At 40.9% G+C, this 22174-nt stretch overlaps 1 protein-coding gene across 1 annotated transcript; it reads left to right on the top strand.

Annotated features, from left to right (window-relative positions):
• The first annotated feature begins 330 nt into the window (after positions 1-330).
• POLR2M (RNA polymerase II subunit M) lies at positions 331-11241 on the top strand. The gene is made up of 4 exons (XM_008953215.5): positions 331-674; positions 2433-3077; positions 5698-5902; positions 8216-11241. Exons 1-4 carry the CDS (start codon positions 562-564, stop codon positions 8357-8359), a joined length of 1107 nt encoding a protein of 368 aa, XP_008951463.2. The 5' UTR covers positions 331-561; the 3' UTR covers positions 8360-11241.
• The last annotated feature ends 10933 nt before the right edge of the window (positions 11242-22174 follow it).

Here is a 22174-nt window from a genome sequence, read left to right on the forward strand (position 1 = left end):
AATCCTGTCCCGCACTCTCTCCCACCTTATTAATGGCCAGCTCATCTTTCAAGTTTCGACTTGAATTTCACTTCTCAGAGATATCTTCCCAGGTGCCCATCCCAACGTTACTATTATATCATAATTTGATTCTCCCTCCCCCATCCCCCCGCCAACTCTGTAAACCCCAAGTATAACACAGGACGTTGCTATTTGTTGACTGACACATAGTGCTTGGTGAGGTCACGGTGGCGCTGAATACTTTTTGTATAAACCGACGAACAGCTGATGACCGCATGAATGCTCACACAAGGGGAAAGGGCGCCAAGCCGCGGCGCCGGCGTCATCCGACGTAACTTCCGCCCTTTAACACTCCTGCGGACGCCCCCTTCTCCCGGTCCGTGTTTGTTTCCGGAATTTCAATAAAGCTCGATTCGGCTCGAAGAAGACCCCGTTCTTCCGGGAAAATGGCGACTCCCGCTCGTGCCCCGGAGTCACCGCCGTCCGCGGATCCGGCGCTAGTAGCGGGGCCTGCCGAGGAAGCCGAGTGCCCGCCGCCGCGCCAGCCTCAGCCCGCGCAGAATGTGCTCGCTGCCCCGCGGCTTCGAGCCCCAAGCTCCCGAGGACTTGGCGCAGCGGAGTTTGGTGGAGCTGCGGGAAATGTTGAAGCGCCAGGAGAGACTTTTGCGCAACGAGTAAGCTGGGGTCCCGCGGAGTCTCCGCCAGGCTCCTTCAGCTCGAGCTCCCTGGGCGCTCCCCTCCCCTCCCGCACTCTGTTCCCTTCCCTGGAAGGTGACCTTGACTCAGTCACATTCGCTTCAGTCCTACGGGCGAGTGGACGGAGGGCTTGCTGCGGCAGAGCCGTGCCTCTTCCTGGCCAGGCACGTATGCCTGCGAGGATAGCTCGGATTGAACGGCTACCTAGCGTTGCAGGGAGTTAGTAGCCCTTGGTCGGTTTTATTTACCCGGGGACTGTGGTGGTTCCATGAGTCTGCATTCTAAACCCTTTTGTCGCCCGCCCGCCTAACCCATAACAAATTGTCAGCTTCATCTCTGGATTCTAAGCTTACAGGAACCGTAGGAAATGGGAAGAGTGGGATATGAAGAGGGGTTTATTAGGCCGGGAAAGTTCGACCCTCATTCAGCTGGCTGATTGAACGGATTTTAGCAAGGGAGCCACGTAATAAAAGTGATTTTGTTTTTTAGGCAGCTTTGTTCAGCAGCTTGTTGCAAAAGATGGTTTGAAGGAATAAAAAGCAGAAGACAGTAGAAGGATATTTTCAGAGAGGCTTCCCACGAGACACTTGTAAGAAAGTGAGCTAGGAAGGGATTGGGAGAACTTTTAAGCATGGACTAATTTAAATGCAGTTGACAGAGATGGCTGAAGTTTCCAATCTGTATGGAAGACCACTAGCAAAAATAGGAAAATTCAGGGAGAGGAATAGATCCAAGGTTGATTTTACTTAGGGTGTGCAGAGTTGAGAGGAGAGCAGGACAGACATTTGGTTAATCGAAAACCAAACACTTAAAAGCTGGAGAAGTAGTCATGAGGCTCAAGAAAGAGAGAACCCTGGAAAAATACAGAAAACAGGAATTTCAGCTGTAGAGTGTTGTTAATAGTTGAAATTGTGGGGATGAATGTAGTGTCAAAAAGAACAGAGGACTTAAGGTGTAATTTTTTCTCTCCATTTATTGTATAGTTAAAGAAAAGGGAATCAGAAAAGGAACTCTGTCATCCAGCAAAAGGGACAAATAAATAATTGGTTGGGATCAAGACACGTGTTTTGACCTTGTGAGAATAGGTTTTGAATGTATAGCAGTGAATTAACTTTTTGGTCTCAGGACTCCGTTATACTTTAAGAATTATTGACATCCCAAAGAGCTATTTTATGTGTTGTATCTAGCGAAATGTATTTACTTATCAGAAATACATCTGAAGTCTTTAAAACATAAGCATACACAAGCACACATTCTATTCTAGAACAATGATGTCATCACATGTCATGTAGCCTCTGGAAAACTCCACTGTACCCATGCGAGAAAATGAGAGGGAAATAATATCTTAGTATTATTATGAAAGTAGTTTTGACCTAATAGGCCCATCCCCACACTCCACCCCATCCCCAAATTTTGGAGATTGCACTTCAATGACTGCTGGTTCTTGGAATGTCTTATGTGATTATTATATGCTTAAAATACTTTTGCCGAAATTCTAATTTGCTGAGACAAATGAGGCATATATTCCCTATTCTTCCTGCATTCCCTTGTTTTTTGGGCTATTTGGATAATGACCATTTTAATTGTTTTATTCTTGTTTTGGGGCAGTTAGAAATCAGATATTTGACTTAAAAATCAGCTTTTCTTTCTTTGAAGATAATGCCTTGCCTTTTTAATGTTATATCTCAAGTTAAAAAAATGGCTGTAATGTAATAGTATTCTTTTCCATTTGACAGAAAATTCATTTGCAAATTGCCCGACAAAGGTAAAAAGATCTTTGACTCTTTTGCCAAACTGAAAGCTGCCATTGCAGAATGTGAAGAAGTTAGAAGAAAAAGTGAACTGTTTCACCCTGTTAGTTTAGACTGTAAGCTAAGGCAAAAAGCAATTGCAGAAGTTGATGTGGGTACAGATAAGGCCCAGAATTCTGACCCGATACTTGATACTTCATCACTAGTTCCTGGATGTTCCTCTGTAGATAACATCAAGTCATCTCAAACCTCACAAAACCAGGGACTTGGACGTCCTACTCTTGAAGGTGATGAAGAGACTTCAGAGGTTGAGTACACAGTGAATAAGGGCCCAGCTTCCAGCAACAGAGACAGGGTACCACCTTCATCTGAAGCTAGTGAGCATCACCCGCAGCATCGTGTTTCAAGTCAAGCAGAAGATACTTCCAGCAGCTTTGACAACCTGTTTATTGACAGGTTACAGAGGATCACCATTGCGGACCAAGGTGAACAACAGTCAGAAGAAAACGCAAGTACTAAGAACTTGACAGGCCTTTCTAGTGGGACTGAGAAGAAACCTCATTACATGGAAGTGCTAGAAATGCGAGCCAAAAACCCAGTGCCCCAGCTCCGTAAATTTAAAACCAATGTGTAAGTACCCTCGGAAACAGGCCTGTAACAGGAACGTGATATTTGTTAAACTCAAAAAGTTACGAGAAACTGGGTGTGTTGGTGCTTGCCTGTAGTCCCAGGCTACTCAGGAGGCTGAGGTGGGAAGACAGCTTTGAGTCCAGGAGTTGTAGACCAGCTTGGGCAATATAATAAGACCTTTTCTCTTAAATAAGTCAGGAGAATGCTCTATTCTGTGGGCTTTGTATGAGAACGACTTGTAGTTAGGAAATAACATGTTGTGGCAACACTGAGACCAGCCTGGCTGGAGTAGAAGATTCATGTTGAAAAATATTTAGTTTTGAAACCAAATAATCGACAAGGTCTTAAATAGCACATGGGGGAGTGTTAAATTTTAGGATGCTTAGCCAGTATTTCATAATAAACACAGAGTTGGGGAGAATTTATTATGACTTCTTTTTTTCAGAACCATTTTTTAGTGTACAGCTTTGATTAGTGTACTATCAAAGTGTACTCTCTTTGATTAGTCTGTGAACTAAGGGTAAAGCAATTGCAGGAGCTGATGGGCTTTCCAGCAGAAATTATTTGCATGCTCACTGTATGTAAGCAAGCAGCAGGTGTTGTGGGGACACAATTAAGTCAAGATTCTTAAACTCCTTTGCCTTTTTTGATGTTAAATCTCAAGTTTAAAAACATGGCTGTAATGTATACATGTGTAATGTAATACAATACCATGTTCTTCAAGGAGTTTAAGAGCTACATGAGGACCCAAGGTTTACACACTTGGAAAAGAGTTAAGCTACATAATAATAACAGTTTCAGGGGGAAGGAAGCTGAGAAGAGGTTTGAAAAACTGTGAAAATAGATTCAGGCAGGATAGGCAAAAACTCTGATCAGTTCCTTGCCATAAATTTGTTTCTGAAATTTCAGGAAAAGTAAAATCTTTTTGAAAATAATTGCTATTTACTTGCAGCAAATGTAACATTCAACTCAGGTAACTGGTACCTTCTTCCTATATTGTATTTACAAGTATGTAACATCAAAGTTAAATCACTACTACCTTTCTTTGAAAAACAGAAAACCTCTAGTGAAAAGTACCTAAAACATGCTTCTTTTTTGTTAGACTTTAATTCTACCCCAGCATTCATTTTAACCTCAAAACATTTTATTTCTGCTGTATAGAAAATCAGGATTATACTACATTAACGTGATCAAGTACTTTCTTGTGTACAGTGGGGTATCTTTCTTCACTTCCAGGATGACATTTTAGAAAACTAGAACCGTCATCTAGTCAATAAATAAAACAAAGAATACATTAATCCCAGTTCTGTATTATGGTCATTTAGCTGGGAGTGGGAGAGAGGTAAGGGAATAGTGAAGAGGGCTACCAAGAATTCAGGAAGTTTAAGAGACAGGGAGCCTCCTGTATAAGTTAGAGGAGAACAGGAAAGGCAGGGCCTTGAGGAGTCCTTAGGCCATAGACAGGTAGGGATTGAGAGGGTTCCGTGTGAGAGGTGGCTTGGAGGTTGGAAGGTGGGGTCAGGTAGTGTCCTTTGGGTCCTTTCTGCTCTTCCTTGTGCATACTCTTCTGGCTTCATGTATCACCTGGATGCTGGAGGCTGACCCCTGTGCACCTCTATCCCAGGTCTTCCCAGAACTTTAGGTTTGCATAGCCAATTAACCATGAAACTTGATCACTTGGGTGTTCCCAGGTACCTCAGCTTAATGATGTACAAAGTGGAACTGCAGTTTCTTTCCAAGGTAATTTCCATATTCCCTAATAGTGCCACCACCTTCTCGGTTTTCTTCCCCTAAGGTATCTTCAATTTTTCTCATCTCCATATCTGCTAGCCACGAAGACCTCCTTATTTCTTTGATCTTCATCTCTATAATTGTTCTTCATCTTCTGTCGAAGTGAAGACTCTCATCTCTTTTGGGCTGTAATTGTGGCCCCTTCTACCTCTAGTCTTAACTACCAGTCTATCTCCACTGCTGCCAGAGTGAAATTTGTAAGATGGAAATCCGAACTTGTTACGGAGAACTCTTCATTGCAGTCTGGGCCTAGGCTACTTCCCAGCCCTCTTTCTCGCTGTCTTTTCTGTGTAGCCAGAAAAGCTGAGTCTGTCTACCTTCTGTACTTTCTCTCACTCCCCTTGCTGGGATGCACTTCTCTCCTTATTTACATGGTAAGCAGTTATTATTCCAAGACTGTTCAAAGCTTTTTCGAAACTTTTCTTACAGCCTCCCTGTCTCCCACTAGAACTGGCCATTTCCTTATGTTCCAATGTATCTTGTTGAGATATCTATCACAGTATCTCTGGTATTGTATTGCACTGAAACTTTACATGTGTATTTCTTTCTACTGGGCAATAAGCCCTTTTGCAAATGTTCTTTGAATAAATGAAAAAAAACCAAAAAACTCCAGATGAAATACAAGGTTTGAATAAGGAAGGAAAAGGCAAAGAGCCTGTATGCACACAAACACACCCCTATTTGTTAGAGCAATGAATACTGGTAAATTACTTACTGTTACCTTTGGAGGAGAATTAATTGCTAAGGTAAAGGCCATTTGTGTGAATGTTTTAAATGTGTCTACAAATAAAATAGTCTGATTGTATAACACAAGTTTTCCTTTCATCAGGTTACCTTTTCGACAAAATGATTCATCTAGTCATTGCCAGAAGAGTGGGTCTCCTATTTCCTCAGAAGAGCGGCGGCGCAGGGATAAGCAGCATCTTGATGACATCACAGCAGCTCGGCTTCTACCACTTCACCATATGCCCATGCAGCTGCTCTCCATAGAAGAATCCTTGGCACTTCAGAAACAGCAGAAACAGAATTATGAGGTATTTATTTTTTTTTCTTGTCTGTTTGTTGGGTGCTGCTTACATAAGCTAGAATTTACTCCAGGTTCAAGGAGGAAGGAATGGAATAGAGGGGATTAGGTGCTTCCATGAGCTCAGATCTATGCCACTAGTTTTCAGAGAGTCACAAAGTTGCTAGAACTGCAGGAAGTAGCTAGAGATGATCACAGCTACCTTCAACATTAAAGTGGTGATTTGCCTGGAGATGTGGGGAGACTTGTAGAATTTCATGTCTTAAAGCTCATTTACCTGCCTGTTCCTGTTAGGATAGTAGTAGCATCGCATCTCTCCCTTTCACCTTGTAAAACTCATGTGACAGCTTCTCAGTGGTGGACTCAAACCCAGACCCCTTGTTAGAGAATGAGGAGAATGTAGTTCCCAGGCTTCCATCTCCTGCAGTACAGGGGAGGGCATAGAAGGAGTGGGAGGTTAATGTTGTGTAGCCAGCAGACAGTGAGACACTGCTTTAGAGCATAATCCGCAGGCCCATGTGAAGAGAGAAATATCTCCTGCTTTTGGCAGCTTTATCAATTTTGCATAGCACTTTGTTTCCATGTGTTTTGCATTGAACTTCAAACATGTATGTTGAGAGTTTGTATACAGAATAATGGGATGGGAGAAAATAAGTGTGAAGGACCATAGGGGAATAGAAAAGTTTAGAAGTATTTAGTAATAATTTTAGCCTCCAGGAGAACAGTATCCTGTCTCACTTCCTAGGTATTGATTAGCTAGATTTTAGTCAGGTACTAGTGCACCAACTAGTATAACACCAGACTGTTCAGGAATTCGAGACCAGCGTGGGCAACATAGCTAGACTTCATCTTTACCAAAAAATTAGCCGGGCATTGGGGCATGCAACTGTGGTCCCAGCTACCCGTGGGGCTGAGGTAGGAGGATTGCTTGAGCTCAGGAGGTCGAGGCTGCAGTGAGCCGCAGTCACACCACTGCACTCTATACAGCCTGGGTGACAGAGTGAGACCCTGTCTCAAAAAAAACACAACAAAACAGGCTGTTAATCTGCCTTGGCTTTTCATAAAAGCCTTGGCATGGATTGGCATTTTCAAGGTGCTCTTTTTGAAAAAAACCATTTTTCTTTCAGTGCATTAAAATGACTGTCTAGTTACGGCTGTAGCATTGAGGAAGTGTTTACTGTCTCTGAGCTCTTAAATACCTGTCCTAAGATATTTTTAGGTTGAATTAAACCCTTCATCTTTAAATTGTTTTTTTTAGCAGAGAAGTTGTAGTGGTAATAGCTCCCACTTTTACTGACCCATATTCATGGCTTGAAGAGGAGGACATCAAGAAGTTCAAGAAAGCATGAGAAAAGGGAAGAACTGAATTAGGAATGACATTGCCACCTACCATCAGTTGGTGGTAAAGTCCTTGGGAGTTTTTAAGTACATTGCCAGTGTCTGAAATTTACTTGGACTTTTTATTGGATACCAGTTGCTGTAGGACTTTATTTGGAGAGGAATAGTCAGCTTTTTAGTATTAATTTCTTGATTTTCATTTTGCCATTGAAATGTAATTCCCAAGTCTAGAAGTCATGATTGTAATTAGGGAAGAAGATTCTGTCAGTTGTAGAAATCTAGACAGCATTAGTCCTTTTTTTTTTTTTTGAGACGGAGTCTTGTTCTGTCACCCAGGCTGGAGTTCAGTGGCGCAGTCTCAGCTCACTGCAAGCTCCGCCTCCCGGGTTCACGCCATTCTTGTTCATTCTTGTGAACCCGGGAACACGCCGGGTTCACAGGCACCCGCCACCACGCCCGGCTAATTTTTTGTATATTTAGTAGAGACAGGGATTCATTGTGTTAGCCAGGATGGTCTCGATCTCCTGACCTCGTGATCCGCCTGCCTCAGCTTCCCAAAGTGCTGGGATTACAGGCGTGAGCCACCGCACCGGGCCCCAGCATTAGTCATTTTTGACATTTGATAGGTCAAATTGTTATGTGAGTGTGTATACATGTGCGTGTGCCCACATATTTAACGCATCTGTATTTATAAGTATTGTAGTGCTAAGCTCATTACTCAGTTTCTTATATAGAGGAGTGTATTTCAGTGCAATGTTGTATATTAATGGAGGTCAGTAACTTCAACTGTAGCAGGCTGGTGGCTGTCAGAAGCATTACCCAGTTGTGTCTGATAGGGCACAGCCATCAGGCTTGTATTGCCCAAGGGAGCACTCAGTGAGGTGTCAGTGCCCCTTTTATTGCTGATTCTAGGTAACTTCCCATTGAAAAATCGTAAGGAAGAGATGTGAACGTGTAACTTTGTGCTTTGCTCTTTGTTTTAAAGGAGATGCAAGCAAAGCTCGCAGCGCAAAAATTAGCTGAAAGACTGAATATTAAAATGCGGAGTTATAATCCAGAAGGGGAGTCTTCAGGGAGATACCGAGAAGTAAGGGATGAAGATGACGATTGGTCCTCTGATGAATTCTGAAGATAATCTCCTAAATCACTGACGTTGAGATGGCATCATCTTACATCAGACTTTCTAACTAGTATCAAGATCAGTGTCAGATATTGTTGAGGGAAGTAATTTTATAAAGTTACACAAAGGTAGGTATAAAAAAAAGCCCAGTTTGTCTTTCAGAAGATGACTTTCATGTGCTTGAAAAGTTTAATATTTGAATATTGTGTTTAACCACATGGTATTAAAATTTTGCAATATATTGTGTATTGGTCTGATATTTTAGTATATAGTAGAACATACTTTTTTTTCTTTAAGCCAAATGAAAAGAGGTAACTTTGCTTTTTTCCTTTTTCTTACCTATCAAATAGCATTTATTACATGTCTTTCAGTGAAATACTTAGTTGTTTCAGGCACCTAAAATCAATTAGGAAGACATAGTTCCCTTCTTTTTTGGGTAATGAAGGGAGCAGTCTAAAGAATTGTATGCATGTTTGCATGGGGTTATTGAGACATCGGATGTGAAATACCTAGGAAGACATGCATGGAGAATGCTTAACAAATGCTCTTCTCCTTTTTCTGTCTTCCCTTAGGAAGAACGTTATCTCTCTTCTGATTAGGAAGGACTTCCCTTTTGAGTAGATGCTGGAAAGTGGAGGTTTTTTTTGTTGGTTGGTTTGTTTGGTTTTGTGGTTTTTTTTTTGAGATGGGGTCTTGCTCTGTCGCCCAGGCTGGAGTGCAGTGGCAGGATCTCGGCTCACTGCAACCTAGGTGGAGGTCTTTTTAAATAACCTCATGTTACTTCAGGCAAATCTGGTACAGGAGAAGCCCAAGCTAACTGAGCTGGGTGAAGGCTTGTGCATCACCTGGCTTGAGTTCCTTGCTGTCACAGATGATAGGTTCATGTACACAACATTAATGTTTGATAAGGAAAGCATTTTTTTTTTTTGTTAAAATTGAATTGTCAGTACTTTACTTTTTTTCCCCCAAAGAGCTATATATAGACTGCAGAAACTTCAGTCCCATATATAAACGTTCATGTGATTTTAGAGGATTATGTGGTTGTCTCCAGAGAAATTAACTTACATTATCAAAAAATTCGTTGTCTAATACATTGGAGTCTTTAAAAGTGTTGAAGAATAAAATATTAATTAGAACAACTTCAAATGCTAAGGTGATGTTTTACCGGGACTTAATTAAATACAACTTTTTCCTTTCGAAAAAGACTGTTCACATTTGCTTCCAGGTGTAATTATTGCTTTCATTCCTTACCCCCCTCAAGCAAATGTGAAAAGTATAGTGACCTAAGATTCTCATTAGTTTTAGTTCTTAAAACGAATAGTAAATGATTTCACAGCGTAAAATTTGATGTTATTTCTGGAAGCTGGATGATATGGAAGAGTTCATGAGCCTGGACACACAGTTCCCTGTAATCCTGCCATCTAGGGAGATAACCTCTGTTAACATTTTGATGTTGTGTTTTTGCTTATTTTTCTATGCATAGTTATGCATTTATATTCTCAAAAATGAAATCATAATGTACATTGCTTTGTAGTCTGCTCTATATATTGTCAACATGTTCCCATATTAAATATTTTGCTTTTTAGACAGCTGTAGGATATTTTATTTCATGGGTATACCATAACTTTAAGATTTATTTCCTATTCAGCAATTTGATTATGTATTATAATGTAATCTGTAAATAGTGATATGATTAACATCTTAATCACATCCATAGAAAATGACTTATTTCCAGAAGATACCGCTCTAAAAATGAAATTGTTAGGTGAAAGTGTTTTTGAGAATTTTTATATATATTACTCACTGCAGAGATCATGTTCATTTACATTCCCATTAGCAATATATCCAATGCTCAGAATTGAAAATTACTACTTAAAATCTTTGCAAATTGAATAATTACAGAGAAGGGCTACATTTAAAATTTGTATTTGTTTTTCTTACTTAGTGAAGGTTGTGTTTTTTTTCATATTCATTGGCCATGCTATATTCATTCTTTTGAGAATTGCTCATTCATATTTTTTCTGTTGCTTGCTTGGAGAATTTGCTCTTTTTTTGGCATATAAGTTCTTAAGAATGTCCGTCCTTTGTCATATATTGTAACTTTTTTTAGCCTTATTTGTCATTTAACATAGTTTGTGATATTTCAGTATAGAAGTTGTTTTCTTTAGGAGTCTACCTTTGTGTATGTGCTTGAAACTATTTTTGTAATCCGAGAATGGATAAATGTCCTTATTTTCTTCTAGTATTTTCTTATTTCACTTTTACACCTGTCTTTAAAAGGAATTTAAATTTTGTTTATATACATTAACTAAATCAATACAAGTTTGGGGTGAAAAGGAAATTTTTAATCCATCTCAAAGGTATTTGGATATATTATATAAGGTAGGGATTTGATTTTATTTCGAAGAATTTACCAATTGGTTCAGTATGTGAAACCACCATTTCCCCTCTGATTAGTAATGCTATTTTTATAGAATATTAAATTCTTATGTGTCTTTTGTGTCTTAGGCCAATTTCTGGGCCTTCTGGGTTTTTTCTGCACTGTCAATAATTATCGCTTTAATTGGTGTTAATATTTGGTAGTACACAGGTTCTCCCTTGTTCTTTTAAATTTTGTGAAATATAACTTACAAATAAGTACTTAAAACAGAGTTTAATGGGTAAAGCAACAGCTGTGTAATCACAAACTAGATGCAGAGGAGGTCTTGCCAGCACTCCAAAATCTCTGTGTGTCCCCTCTTGACACTCACTGTTTCCCCCAGAGCTAACTATCCTGACGTATGGTAATTCTCCCTCTGTCCTTTTAAGAATTATTTTACCAGTTATGTGTATAACAATATGGTTTACATTTTGCTCACTTTTGACTTATATAAAAATAGAATAATACTATATGTTGTGTTTGGTGTCTTTCAACATCACATATAAGATTCGTGTCACATGGTGTGTTTCATTCATATTCATTGCTGTATAATGTGCTATTTCATTAATACCGCTATTATTCCACTTTGATGAGTGCTTTGAGATTTTCAGTTTTTGGCTATTATAAGTAATGCTTCAGTAAGCATCTTTGTGTACATAAACATGTTTCCATAGGATGTGTACCTAGGAGTGGAATTGCTCAGTTATAAGGTACGCACACCTTTAAAATTTTATATTCCCACCTCTGCTTCCATGATGTATGAGAGTGCTTGTTTATCAACACTTGGTGTGGCCAGATTTTAATTTTAGCCAATATGATGTTTATATAGTAGACGTTTGTGTGTGTGTGTGTGTGTGTGTGTGTGTGTGTGTGTGTGTGTGTTTTCTCTCTCTCTTCTGAGATGAAGTCATGCTCTGTCACCCAGGCTGGAGTTAAGTGGTGCGATCTTGGCTCATTGCAACCTCCGCCTCCTGTGTTCAAACGATTCTCCTGCCTCAGCCTCCCGAGTAGCTGGGACTACAGGCGCATGCCACCACGCCAAGCTAATTTTTTGTATTTTTAGTAGAGACGGGGTTTCACCGTGTCAGCCAGGATGGTCTTGATCTCCTGACCTCATGATCCACCTGCCTCGGCCTCCCAAAGTGCTGGGATTACAGGTGTGAGCCACCACACCCGGCCTCATTGTGGTTTTATTTTACCTTTTCCTGATTGGAAATGGCATATGAGCATTTTCTTACGTTTATTGGGCACTGGATTTCTTCTTTTGAAAAGTGCCCATTCAAGTCTTTTTTTTTTTTTTTTTTTTTTTTTTTAAAGAGACAGAGTTGTTCTGTTGCCCAGGCTGGGCTGGAGTACAGTGGCATGATCACAGCTGACTGCAACCTCTAACTCCTAGGCTCAAGGGATACTTCTGCCTCAGCCTCCTGAGTAGCTGACATTACAGGCAGGAACCACTGCACTGGACTCCATCCGAGTTTTTTCTTTTTCCATTGTGTTGTGTCAGCTGGTTTTTTTCTCATTGATTTGTAGGATATATTCTGGAGACTAATCCTCGGTATTCAATCAAATAATTTGGTATTTGGTTGGCTATATTTGTTGGAAATATCCTCTCCATTTGGGGGATTATTTTTCATTCTCTTTTTTTTTTTTTTTTCCAGAGATGGGGTCTCACTATATTGCACAGGCTGGTCTTAAACTCCTGAGCTCAAGTGATCTATCTCAGCCTCCTCAAGTGCTGGGATTACAGGCATGATCCACCACATCCAGCCCTCATTCTCTTCCTGATGATTGATAAATTCTTAATTTTAATGGCAAATCTATCTTACGTTTAGTGCCTTTTGTGGCTTGTTTCAAGGACTTTTCCTATCCTGAAGTCATGAAGATAATCTTTTATCTTTAAAAATCTTTATAATTAAAAAATGGTTTATAATGTTGACTTTCATGTTAGGTCTTTGATTCCACCTGGAAGATATTCATGACTGTGTGAGGGAGGGGTCCTTCTGGACAGCCCTGGTGCTAGCGTTACGGAGTGCAAACGCAGTCATTCCCAGCTGCTCCTCCGTGCACTCCTGCCATAGATCAAGCATCTGTATATGTCTGCGTTACCTTCTGGATTCTTTCTTCAGTTCCATTAACCCATTTGTGCTAATACTCCATTGCCTTGTTTATAATAGCTTAATGATAAGGCTGGATCAAGGCCTGCCATCTTATTCTTCAAAGTGCCTTGGGAATTTTTGGCCCTTTGCATTTTCATACAGATTTTAGAATCAGCTTGTCGTGTTCCATACACACAAAATCCTTGGTGTAGTGCAAATTCTTATTCATTTTCAAAAATACGTTTGATAGTCTGTCATTGATTAACTTTTCTAACAATCTATATATTGAAATTTAGGAGATAGGGGATTTGGAACTTTGCCCTTGACTAAAGTACATTAGACTTATTCTTTCTATACCGATGACTATTTTTAGTTTCTTTGAGTTAAATAGAAAATTCAGAATGCTGTTTAGTGTGACTACCTGAAGTATTGTGTAGTTTTGACTGAGGAAAAACGGAAGAGAAAGGATTTTTTAAAAAGTCACATTTAGGTTTAAACTGGGAAAATGGAATGAATGCAGTAGTTGTGAACTCTTGCCTTCAATTTTCAAATGACTATGTCTAGGGAAGGAAGGAAGCACTAAAGCTTGGGGCTTAACCTAAATCATGGAAGATGTTACGAGGATTAATCTCATTATATAATAGTCATCTACAGGAATGATAATTCTTCATTTTCACAGGACCTGTCTCTAATCCACATCGCATTCTCTGGGGAGCCAGGCTGTGAGCTAATGTGGAAGGTAGTTTGTGGGATTATCTCCCTTTCCTATAACTGGGAGGTTGAGGTGATTTGTTCAAGGTCGCTCAGAGGCAGCCAAGAAAAGAACCCAGCACTCAAGATTTTAGGCCCTTGACTGCATGGCCTTGCAGGTGAATACCACAAATCAAGGCTGCGTTCAGGTGTTAACACGTGCTAACGCCAGACAAGAGCTCAGATTACTCTGGGGGTGTTTGTCAGGTCTCCATGACATTCTACAAGAGAGCTTTTTTCTTCTGATGATTTTTTTTATTTACAGTGTTTTGTTTTTAATCATCTTATGGCTGTGTGATCATTTCAGTCACTGCTGGAATCTTCACTCCTCCCTCCTTACTTGATGGTCAGCTGCGTAAAACTTTTCAGGAGAAGAGATATAAGGAAAAGTAAAGTGTCATAGGCTTTACTCAGAGGACCAGGTCAATCTGGCAGTTCAGCCTTCCCAGGCTTAATGACATAGTTTGTAACACTAAAAGTAAAGTTGTTAGGACAAAAATAATTCTGTCATTGCACAAAAAAAGTTGGGAATGCCTGTGCCAAATTAAAGGATTATATATCCAGCTTTTATGGGGAGCATATAGTCATTTAAAAAATATGGCAAATCACATTATTGGCTAGCTGCTTGCTAAAGGGGGGTGGAGTGGAGGAGTTTCTTAAAGCTATTATTTTAATTTCTGGCTAAAGTGTGGAAGCTTTGATACTGGGCTGATGAAATAAACCTAGTGTGGGATAATACTGAACCAGAGCCAGACCACAAATCAGACGCGATTCTGAAAGTACAGCATAAAAGCCTGAACAATTAAATATGATCTATTACTTCCCAGATGGTTTTAGAAAACTTGGAATTTAAAAAAAGGCAAAAAAATTTAAAAAAGAGGGTAAGCCACTGGAATAGCATTAGATTATTAGATTTAGGATTTAAATACCACTATTTCCTTTGAATCCAGTGGGAAGTTATGTACTCTCATGACTGTTAAGTCTGTAAGATGAGGTCAGTGACCCCTTATCTAATGTATGAGGTATGTTTTAAGAGAACAAAATTTCAAAGTGTGGTCTTTATAGAGCATTTTGAGATCTAAAAGAGATTCTATATGAAAACCTTATTGTAACGATGGTAACAATTATGATTGAAGTAGTTTAGAAGGTACCTTTGGCCATATGAAGTAAAGTGTTTCAAAATCACCACCATATGAAACTTTTAATTTAGTGTTAAAATTAACTGAGAACAATAGGGACTCCCTAAAAAAGCTATTTTGACAAGGGGAAATTAGGACATTGAGCTAAGGAGAGATCCAACTTCATATGGAAAAATTGCACATTATTAAGGCAAAAGAATGAGAGTTGTAAATCAAGTCTTTATTTAGAGCATACAGAAATACTCCTTAAAAGAGGGAGACTCAGCTCAGTGCTTATAAATTTTGTCTGAAAATATTGCTAGTAAATATATCCTTTCTCCTAATCAGTACCACGTATATTTGTATTGAATTAAATAGCTTTTCTAGTGATTGTGTTGTAAAAATGAAAGCCTATCTTCTGTCGATATTTAGATTTTTAATAAAAAAGATTTTTTTCTCCCCTTTAGTTACTCTTAGTGGGGTAAAAATGAAGCACCATTAGAAACACCGTAACTGGCAACAGAAAACAAATCTTACATTGAATTAACATCTTCAGATTTTAGGGAGGGAAGGAAGCTTAGTTATTTGTTCCAAACCCTGTAAGTGAAGAAACCGAGGCACAGAGAAGCACGGAGACTTGCTATGGTTGGGCAGCTGGTTCCGACACAGCCAATTTTTTTCTTTCCTAGTTCAGTGCTCTTTGATTAATATGGAGTCATCTGATAATTAATTAACACATGTTTACAAAATGACTGAAAAAGCACAGTGCCAGAAATCTAGTTTCTAATTTTAAAACTATAGATGTTTTTAAAGATAGTCATAACCATTGCAGCTAGGTCCGATACTACAATTTTCTTGAACATGGGTAATGTGCTGCCCATTATTTATAAGCATGACCCCATTTTCCTTTTCACTGCCTGACTTGGTCTGTTTTGAATGTGCCCATTTTCACACCTCTTCCTTTCCATCTTCAGCAGTTCCACTTCCATCAGCCTACAGAAACTTCTCACCTGTCCTTCTGAGACCTCTTAGTCTTTTATCAGCATCCAAGGGTAACAAGAGTCTTGGGGTCTGAACAGTATAGCTGGCTAATTAGCATCAATCAACTCTTATCAATATCTCAGTGCATATCAGATTATTAGATGATTTTTTCCTGAAGGAAGGTAGGGCTTAAAGCAATGGTAAATGGAACGGGCAAGTTTTTTGCGGGGTGGAGGGTGGTAGGAGAGAAGAGAGAAAATGGAACATGAAAGAGGAGGAAAAGGATAGGAAGCAGCCTGGAGGGGCCCTGAACAGCCAAAGGGTAGCAAGAAAGCATAATTTGGAAGAGTTGTCTATCACACTGTCAGCTCCTCCCTTCCCATTTTCTCTCACATCCACTTAAATTTTAAGTATTTGCTCCAAACATTTTCCTGAAAAAGCTTTTGTCAAGGTCACCAGTGACCTTCATGCTGCTAAGTTCAATAATCAATTTCCAGTCGTTTTTCTTGACCCCTTAGCAGTTTTTGATATAGGTGATCTCCCCCTCTTTCATGAAACATTTTTTTTTTTCCTGGTTTCTGGAAAACCACTTCTGGGAGGTACAGGCATGCTTCATTTTATTGTACTTCCCTTGATTGTGCTTCTCAGATAAGGCACTTTTGTTTTAAACCAATTGAAGATTTGTGGCAACCCTCGGTTGAGCAAGTACATTGGCACCAGTTCTTCCAACAACATGCTCACTTCATGTATCTGTGTCACATTGTCACGTTTTGGTAATTCTTGCAATATTTCAAATGTTTTCATTATTATTATGTCTGTCCATGATCTTTGATGTTACCTTGATAATTGTTTTGAGGTGCCATGAACCATTCCCCTATCAGATGGGGAATTTAATTGAGAAATAAATACATGTGTATGTTCTGACTGCCCCACCCACTGGCCATTCCCCCAACTGTCTCCCTCTCCATGGGTCTTCCTATTCCCTGAGACACAGCAATACTGAATTTAGGCCAATTAATAACCCTACAATGGCCTCTAAGTGTTCAAGTGAGAGGAAGAGTTGCACGTCTCTCACTTTAATTCAAAAGCTAGAAATGATTAAGCTGGCCGGGTGTGGTGGCTCACGCCTGTAATCCCAGCACTTTGGGAGGCTGAGGCGGGCAGATCACCTGAGGTCAGGAGTTCGAGACCAGCCTGGCCAACATGGTGAAACGCTGTCTCTACTAAAAATTCAAAAATTAGCCGGGCGTGGTGGCGGGTGCCTGTAATCCCAGCTACTCAGGAGGCGAAGGCAGGGGAATCGCTTGAACCTGGGAGACAAAGGTTGCAGTTAGCCGAGATCCCGCCATTGCATTCCAGCCTGGGTGACAGAGTGAGACTCCATCTCAAAAAAAAAAAAAAAAGAAATGATTAAGTTTAGTGAGGAAGACATGTTGAAAGCTAGATAGGCCCAAACTAGGCCTCTTGCAAAAAACTATTAGCCAAAGTGTGAATGCAAAGGAAAAGTTCTTGATGGGAAATTAAAAGTGCTACTTTAGTGTACACATAAATGATAAGAAAGTGAAACAGTCTTATTGCTAATATGGAGAAAGTTTTAGTGGTCTGGATAGAAGATCAACCTAGCCACCATATTTCCTTAAACCAAAGCCTAATCCAGAGCAAGGCCCTAATTCTTTTCAACTCTGAAGGCTAAGAAAAGTGAGGAAGCTGCAGAAGAAAAGTTTAAAGCTAGGAGAGGTTGCTTCATGAGGTTTAAGGAAAGAAGCCATCTCCATTAACATAAAAGTGCAAGGTGAAGCAGCAAGTGCTAGTGTAGAAGATGTAGCTAGTTATCCACAAGATCTACCTAAGTTCTTTGATGAAGGTGGCTGCGCTAAACAGATTTTCAATGTAGACAAAATAGCCTTCTATTGGAAGAAGATGCCATCTAGGACTTTCACAGCAAGAGAGGTGAAGTCGGCTGGGCGCAGTGGCTTACGCCTGTAATCCCAGCACTTTGGGAGGCCAAGGCGGGTGGATCACGAGGTCAGGAGATCGAGACCATCCAGGTTAACAAGGTGAAACCCCGTCTCCACTAAAAATACAAAAAATTCTCCGGGCGTGGTGGTGGATGCCTGTAGTCCCAGCTACTCCAGAGGCTGAGGCAGAAGAATTGCGTGAGCCCGGGAGGTGGAGCTTGTAGCGAGCCAAGATCGCGCCACTGAACTCCAGCCTGGGTGACAGAGCGAGACTCCGTCTCAAAAAAAAAAAAATAAATAAAAGAGAGGTGAAGTCAATGCCTGGCTTCCAAGCTTTAAAGGACGAGCTGACTTTGTTCCCCCCTAGGGGTTAATGCATGGGTGACTTTAATTTGAAGCCAGTGCTCATTTACCATTCTGAAAATCCTAGGGTTCTGAAAGATTATGCTAGTTGTACTTTGCCTGTGTTCTGTAAATGGAAAAACAAAGCCTAGATGATAGCACGTCTGTTTACAACATAATTTACTGAACATTTTAAGCATACTGTTGAGACCTGCTACTCAGAATGAAAGATTGTTCTCAAAATATTACTGCTCAATGACAATGCACCTAGTCACTCAAGAGCTCTGATGGAGATGTATAAAGAGATTAATGTTGTTTTCATGCCTGCTAACACAACATTCATTCAGCAGCCCATGGATCAAGGTGTAATTTCTGCTTTCAAGTCTTACAATTTAAGAAATACATGTCATAAGGCTATGGATAGTGCCATACATAGTGATTCCTCTGATGAATTTGGGCAAAGTAAATAGAAAATCTTTTGGAAAGGACTCACCATTCTAGATGCCATTAAGAATATTCGTGATTCATGGGAAGAGGTCAAAAATCAACATTAACGGGAGTTTGGAAGAAGTTGATTCCAACTCTCATGCATGACTTTGAGGGGTTCAAGACTTTAGTGGAGGAATAAACTGCAGATGTGATGGAAATGACAAGAACTAATTCTATTAATTCTGTTAGAAGAAATTCTAGTTCTAGAATTAGAAATGGAGCCTGAAGATGGTACTGAACTGCTGCCATCTCATGAAGCAATCGTTTTCATTTGCCATCATTTCAGAACTTGAAATGATGAAGAGTCGCTTCCTGTGGCAGAACAAAGAAAGTGATTTCTTGAGATAGAATCTACTCCTGGTGAATATGCTGTGAATATTGTTGAAATGACAACAAAGGATTTAGAATTTTTTTGGGGTGGGGGATCTCGCTCTGTCACACAGGCTGGAGTGCAGTGGCAGGATCATAGCTCACTGAAGCCTTGACCTCCCAGGCTCAAGCAATCCTCCCACCTTAGCACCCTGCGAGTAGCTTGGATTACAGGTGGTGCGCATCACCATGCCTGGTTAGTTTTCTTGTATTTAGTAGAGATGGGGTTTCGCCATGTTGCCCAGTCCGGTCTTGAATTCCTGAACTTAAGGGATCCACCCGCCTTGGCCTCTTACAGTGTTGGGTTTACAGGTGTGAGCCACCATGCCCAGCAGGATTTAGAATATTTCATAAACTTAGTTGATTAAGACGTGGCAGGGTTTTAGAGGATTGATCCCAATTTGGAAAGAAGTTCTGTGGGTAAAATACTGTCAAACAATATCACATGCTACAGGGAAATCTTTGGTGAAAGGAAGAGTCAATTGATGTAGCAATCTTCATTGTTGTCTTGTTTTAAGAAATTGCCAAAGTCACCTCACCCTTCAGCGATCACAACCCTGATGAGTCAGCAACCATCAACATTGGTGGAGGCAAGACCCTTCACCAGCAAAAAGATTATAATTCGCTGAAGGCTAAATTATAATTGTTAGCACTTTTTAGCAATAAAGTATTTAAAAATTAAGGTATATACATTTTTAGACATAATGCTTTTACAGAGTTGATAGACTACAGCATAGTGTAAAGATAACTTTTATATGCACTGGGAAACAAAAAAAAATTGTGTGACTTGCCTTATTGTGATATTTGCTTTATTGCACTGGTCTGGAATTGAATCCATGTTATCTCCAAGATACGCCTGTATTCAACAGCCACTTCCTCTTAGTTTCCTTTGCAGATTCCTTCTCATCTTCACAATCACTAAACATTGAAATCCTCAGGATTCTCGCCTCTTCTCTACCATGCTTGCTCCTTCGGTGACCTCATCCAGCCTTGTGGTTTTAAATACCATTTATATTTGATGACTCCCAAACTTTTATCTCTAGTTCAGACCTCATCTGTGAACTCAACTGCAACAAAAGTGCTCTGAGGAGAGTTGGAAGCTCTTGGGTTAGGAATCAGGGGATAGAATGGGGTGGTGGTGGCAGTGGTGGTGGTGGTGAAGATGGTGGCAGAGTTCTTGCTTTGGTATTAGCCAAGTCACTTCACTTCTTGGGATTTGAGTGTTTTACTTTCTAAAACAAAGGATTGCACCTAGTCAGTATCTCCCAAAATATGTGTCTTAAAACAAAAATCCTGAGAAAAATGGAATCTGATGCTCAAATAAACTACCATGCTCTGTTGCCTGGACCAATCGCAGGGGCTTCTGATCTGGTCTCCCTGTTCCAGCCCTTGCCCACATGACAGTGAGGTCTCATCATGGCAGCCAGCATGTGTCGTAAAGCCAGAAGTCAGATCAGGTCATTTCTCTGCCCTGAGCCCTCCAGTGGCTCCCATCTGACTAAGAATCAAAGCTAAAATCTTTATGATGACTTACAAGACTCCACATGCCCCCGCTTCCAGCACCTCTGACAGTATCACTCGGCCCCAGCCACATGGGCCTCCTTGCTGCTGCCAGAACATGGCAAGAGTGTTCCTGCCTAAGGGCCTGTGAACAGCTGGCACAACTTCTTCCAAATTCCTGTTAATGTTGATATTTTGACCTCTTCCCATGAATCATGAATATTCTTAAAGGCATCTAGAGTGGTGAGTCCTTTCCAGGTTTTCAATTTACTTTGCTCACGTTCATCAGAAGAATCGCTATGTATGGGATGATCTATGGTTTTATGACATGTATTTCTTAAATGCAGCTGCCTTGAACATTCACTCCCCAAATATCAGGGGGGCTGGTTTCCTCCTTTCCTACAAGGATTGGTTCAAATGTCACCTTATCAGGGATAACAATGAATATAACATAGCCCCCTACTGCTATATGTGTCTTCATAGAATTGTGTGTTTTTCTGTTTGTTTATTGTCTAAGATCCCCCACTAGAATATGAGTGCAGGGATGTTTGTATGTTTATTGCTACATGTCCAGGCTAGAATAGTGCTAGACACATAGTGGGCCATTCAATAACATTTGTTAACTGAATGAATGAATGAATGAAATGAGAGGAGACAATGAGCAGATGGAGCGGAAGAAGGGCAAGCTTGGAGGGCCACATCTGCACGTCCCTGAGGGCCTGTTCGCTTCCGTGTGGAGTAACCCTCTCCCATGTACCTGGCAATTCGTTGTGGAGGGGATGATTTTGCATCTGTGGTTTCTCTTGGTTCTTATGCCTGCCCTGACGTAGGTATTTTATCCCAGCATTATCCAGAGAAGGAAACTCAGGGCTAGCGAGGCAGGGGCTTTCCTGAAGTCACACCCTCTTAAGGCCTGGGCCTGTTTTTCTCTAAGTCAAGCACCCATTTTCATTTCCTGAGCAGCCTTTGCTGTTGTGCTGTTTGTTTGAATTCCAGGCAGTTAGTGCCTGGCTTTCACAGAGGGCTGGAGAGGATGGGGTGGGGAAGAAACCAGAGCATGTCACCAAGGCCCTCACACTGGGCCCTGGGCGGACCCTTCCTTTGGTCCCGACAGCAGCGCTGTGACCAGCTGCAGCTTTCACAGGTATTCTCCTTCATGATCAGGGAGAACAGGGGAAACAGAAGGCAAGAAGCACAGAAACAGCCCAGGGTAGAGCCCCTCTCTAGCTCACGCTCCCTGATCTTAGACTGTGCCTTCTGCCACCACTGCCTCACCGGTAGCACCAGCCCTGCACTTAGGCACCCGCCCGTGCCAGCAGCTCAAACCCACCCCTTACTCACAGGGCTACGCTGAGCGAGTTCCTTAACTGCTGTAAACCTCCTCTGTCTGAAAGGTGGGAATAATCATCATAGTATCGCCTTCGTAGGCTTGTTGCAAGGATGAGACAGTCTTGACATAAACAACCGTTACTCCTCCGGCTTCCAGCCTGTGAGGCAGGTTCCATCTTAACATCTTCCCGCCCACCTCCTGACTCTGATTCACTGCTTTATGGAAGAGAACAGAAGAGTCAGGTTGCCCACCTAGAATCCCTCCATGAGGCATGGCTTTGCCCTTTGGTTCTCAAGACTGATCCCAATTCATATGTCACAGAAGCCACAGCATTCGCAGAGGAAGACCTGGACATTTCCTTCGGTAATGAGTGTTGTCCTGTCACACTGTGGTTCCTAAGTTTGGAAGCTAGAGTGGAAGGAATGGAGTTCACAGGATGAGAATATGCCTGAGGTGATGACATGGGCACTCA

Source organism: Pan paniscus, chromosome 16 (genome assembly GCF_029289425.2).
Source record: "Pan paniscus chromosome 16, NHGRI_mPanPan1-v2.0_pri, whole genome shotgun sequence".
In the NCBI taxonomy this organism is placed as follows: domain Eukaryota; kingdom Metazoa; phylum Chordata; class Mammalia; order Primates; family Hominidae; genus Pan; species Pan paniscus.

Excerpts from the sequence above, each read along its gene's own strand:
- POLR2M (XM_008953215.5), top strand. The coding sequence starts at position 562 with ATGTGCTCGCTGCCCCGCGGCTTCGAGCCCCAAGCTCCCGAGGACTTG. Across the intron at positions 675-2,432 it reads GAGAGACTTTTGCGCAACGA|AAAATTCATTTGCAAATTGC; the intron begins GTAAGCTGGGGT and ends TCCATTTGACAG. Across the intron at positions 5,903-8,215 it reads AGCAGAAACAGAATTATGAG|GAGATGCAAGCAAAGCTCGC; the intron begins GTATTTATTTTT and ends TTTGTTTTAAAG.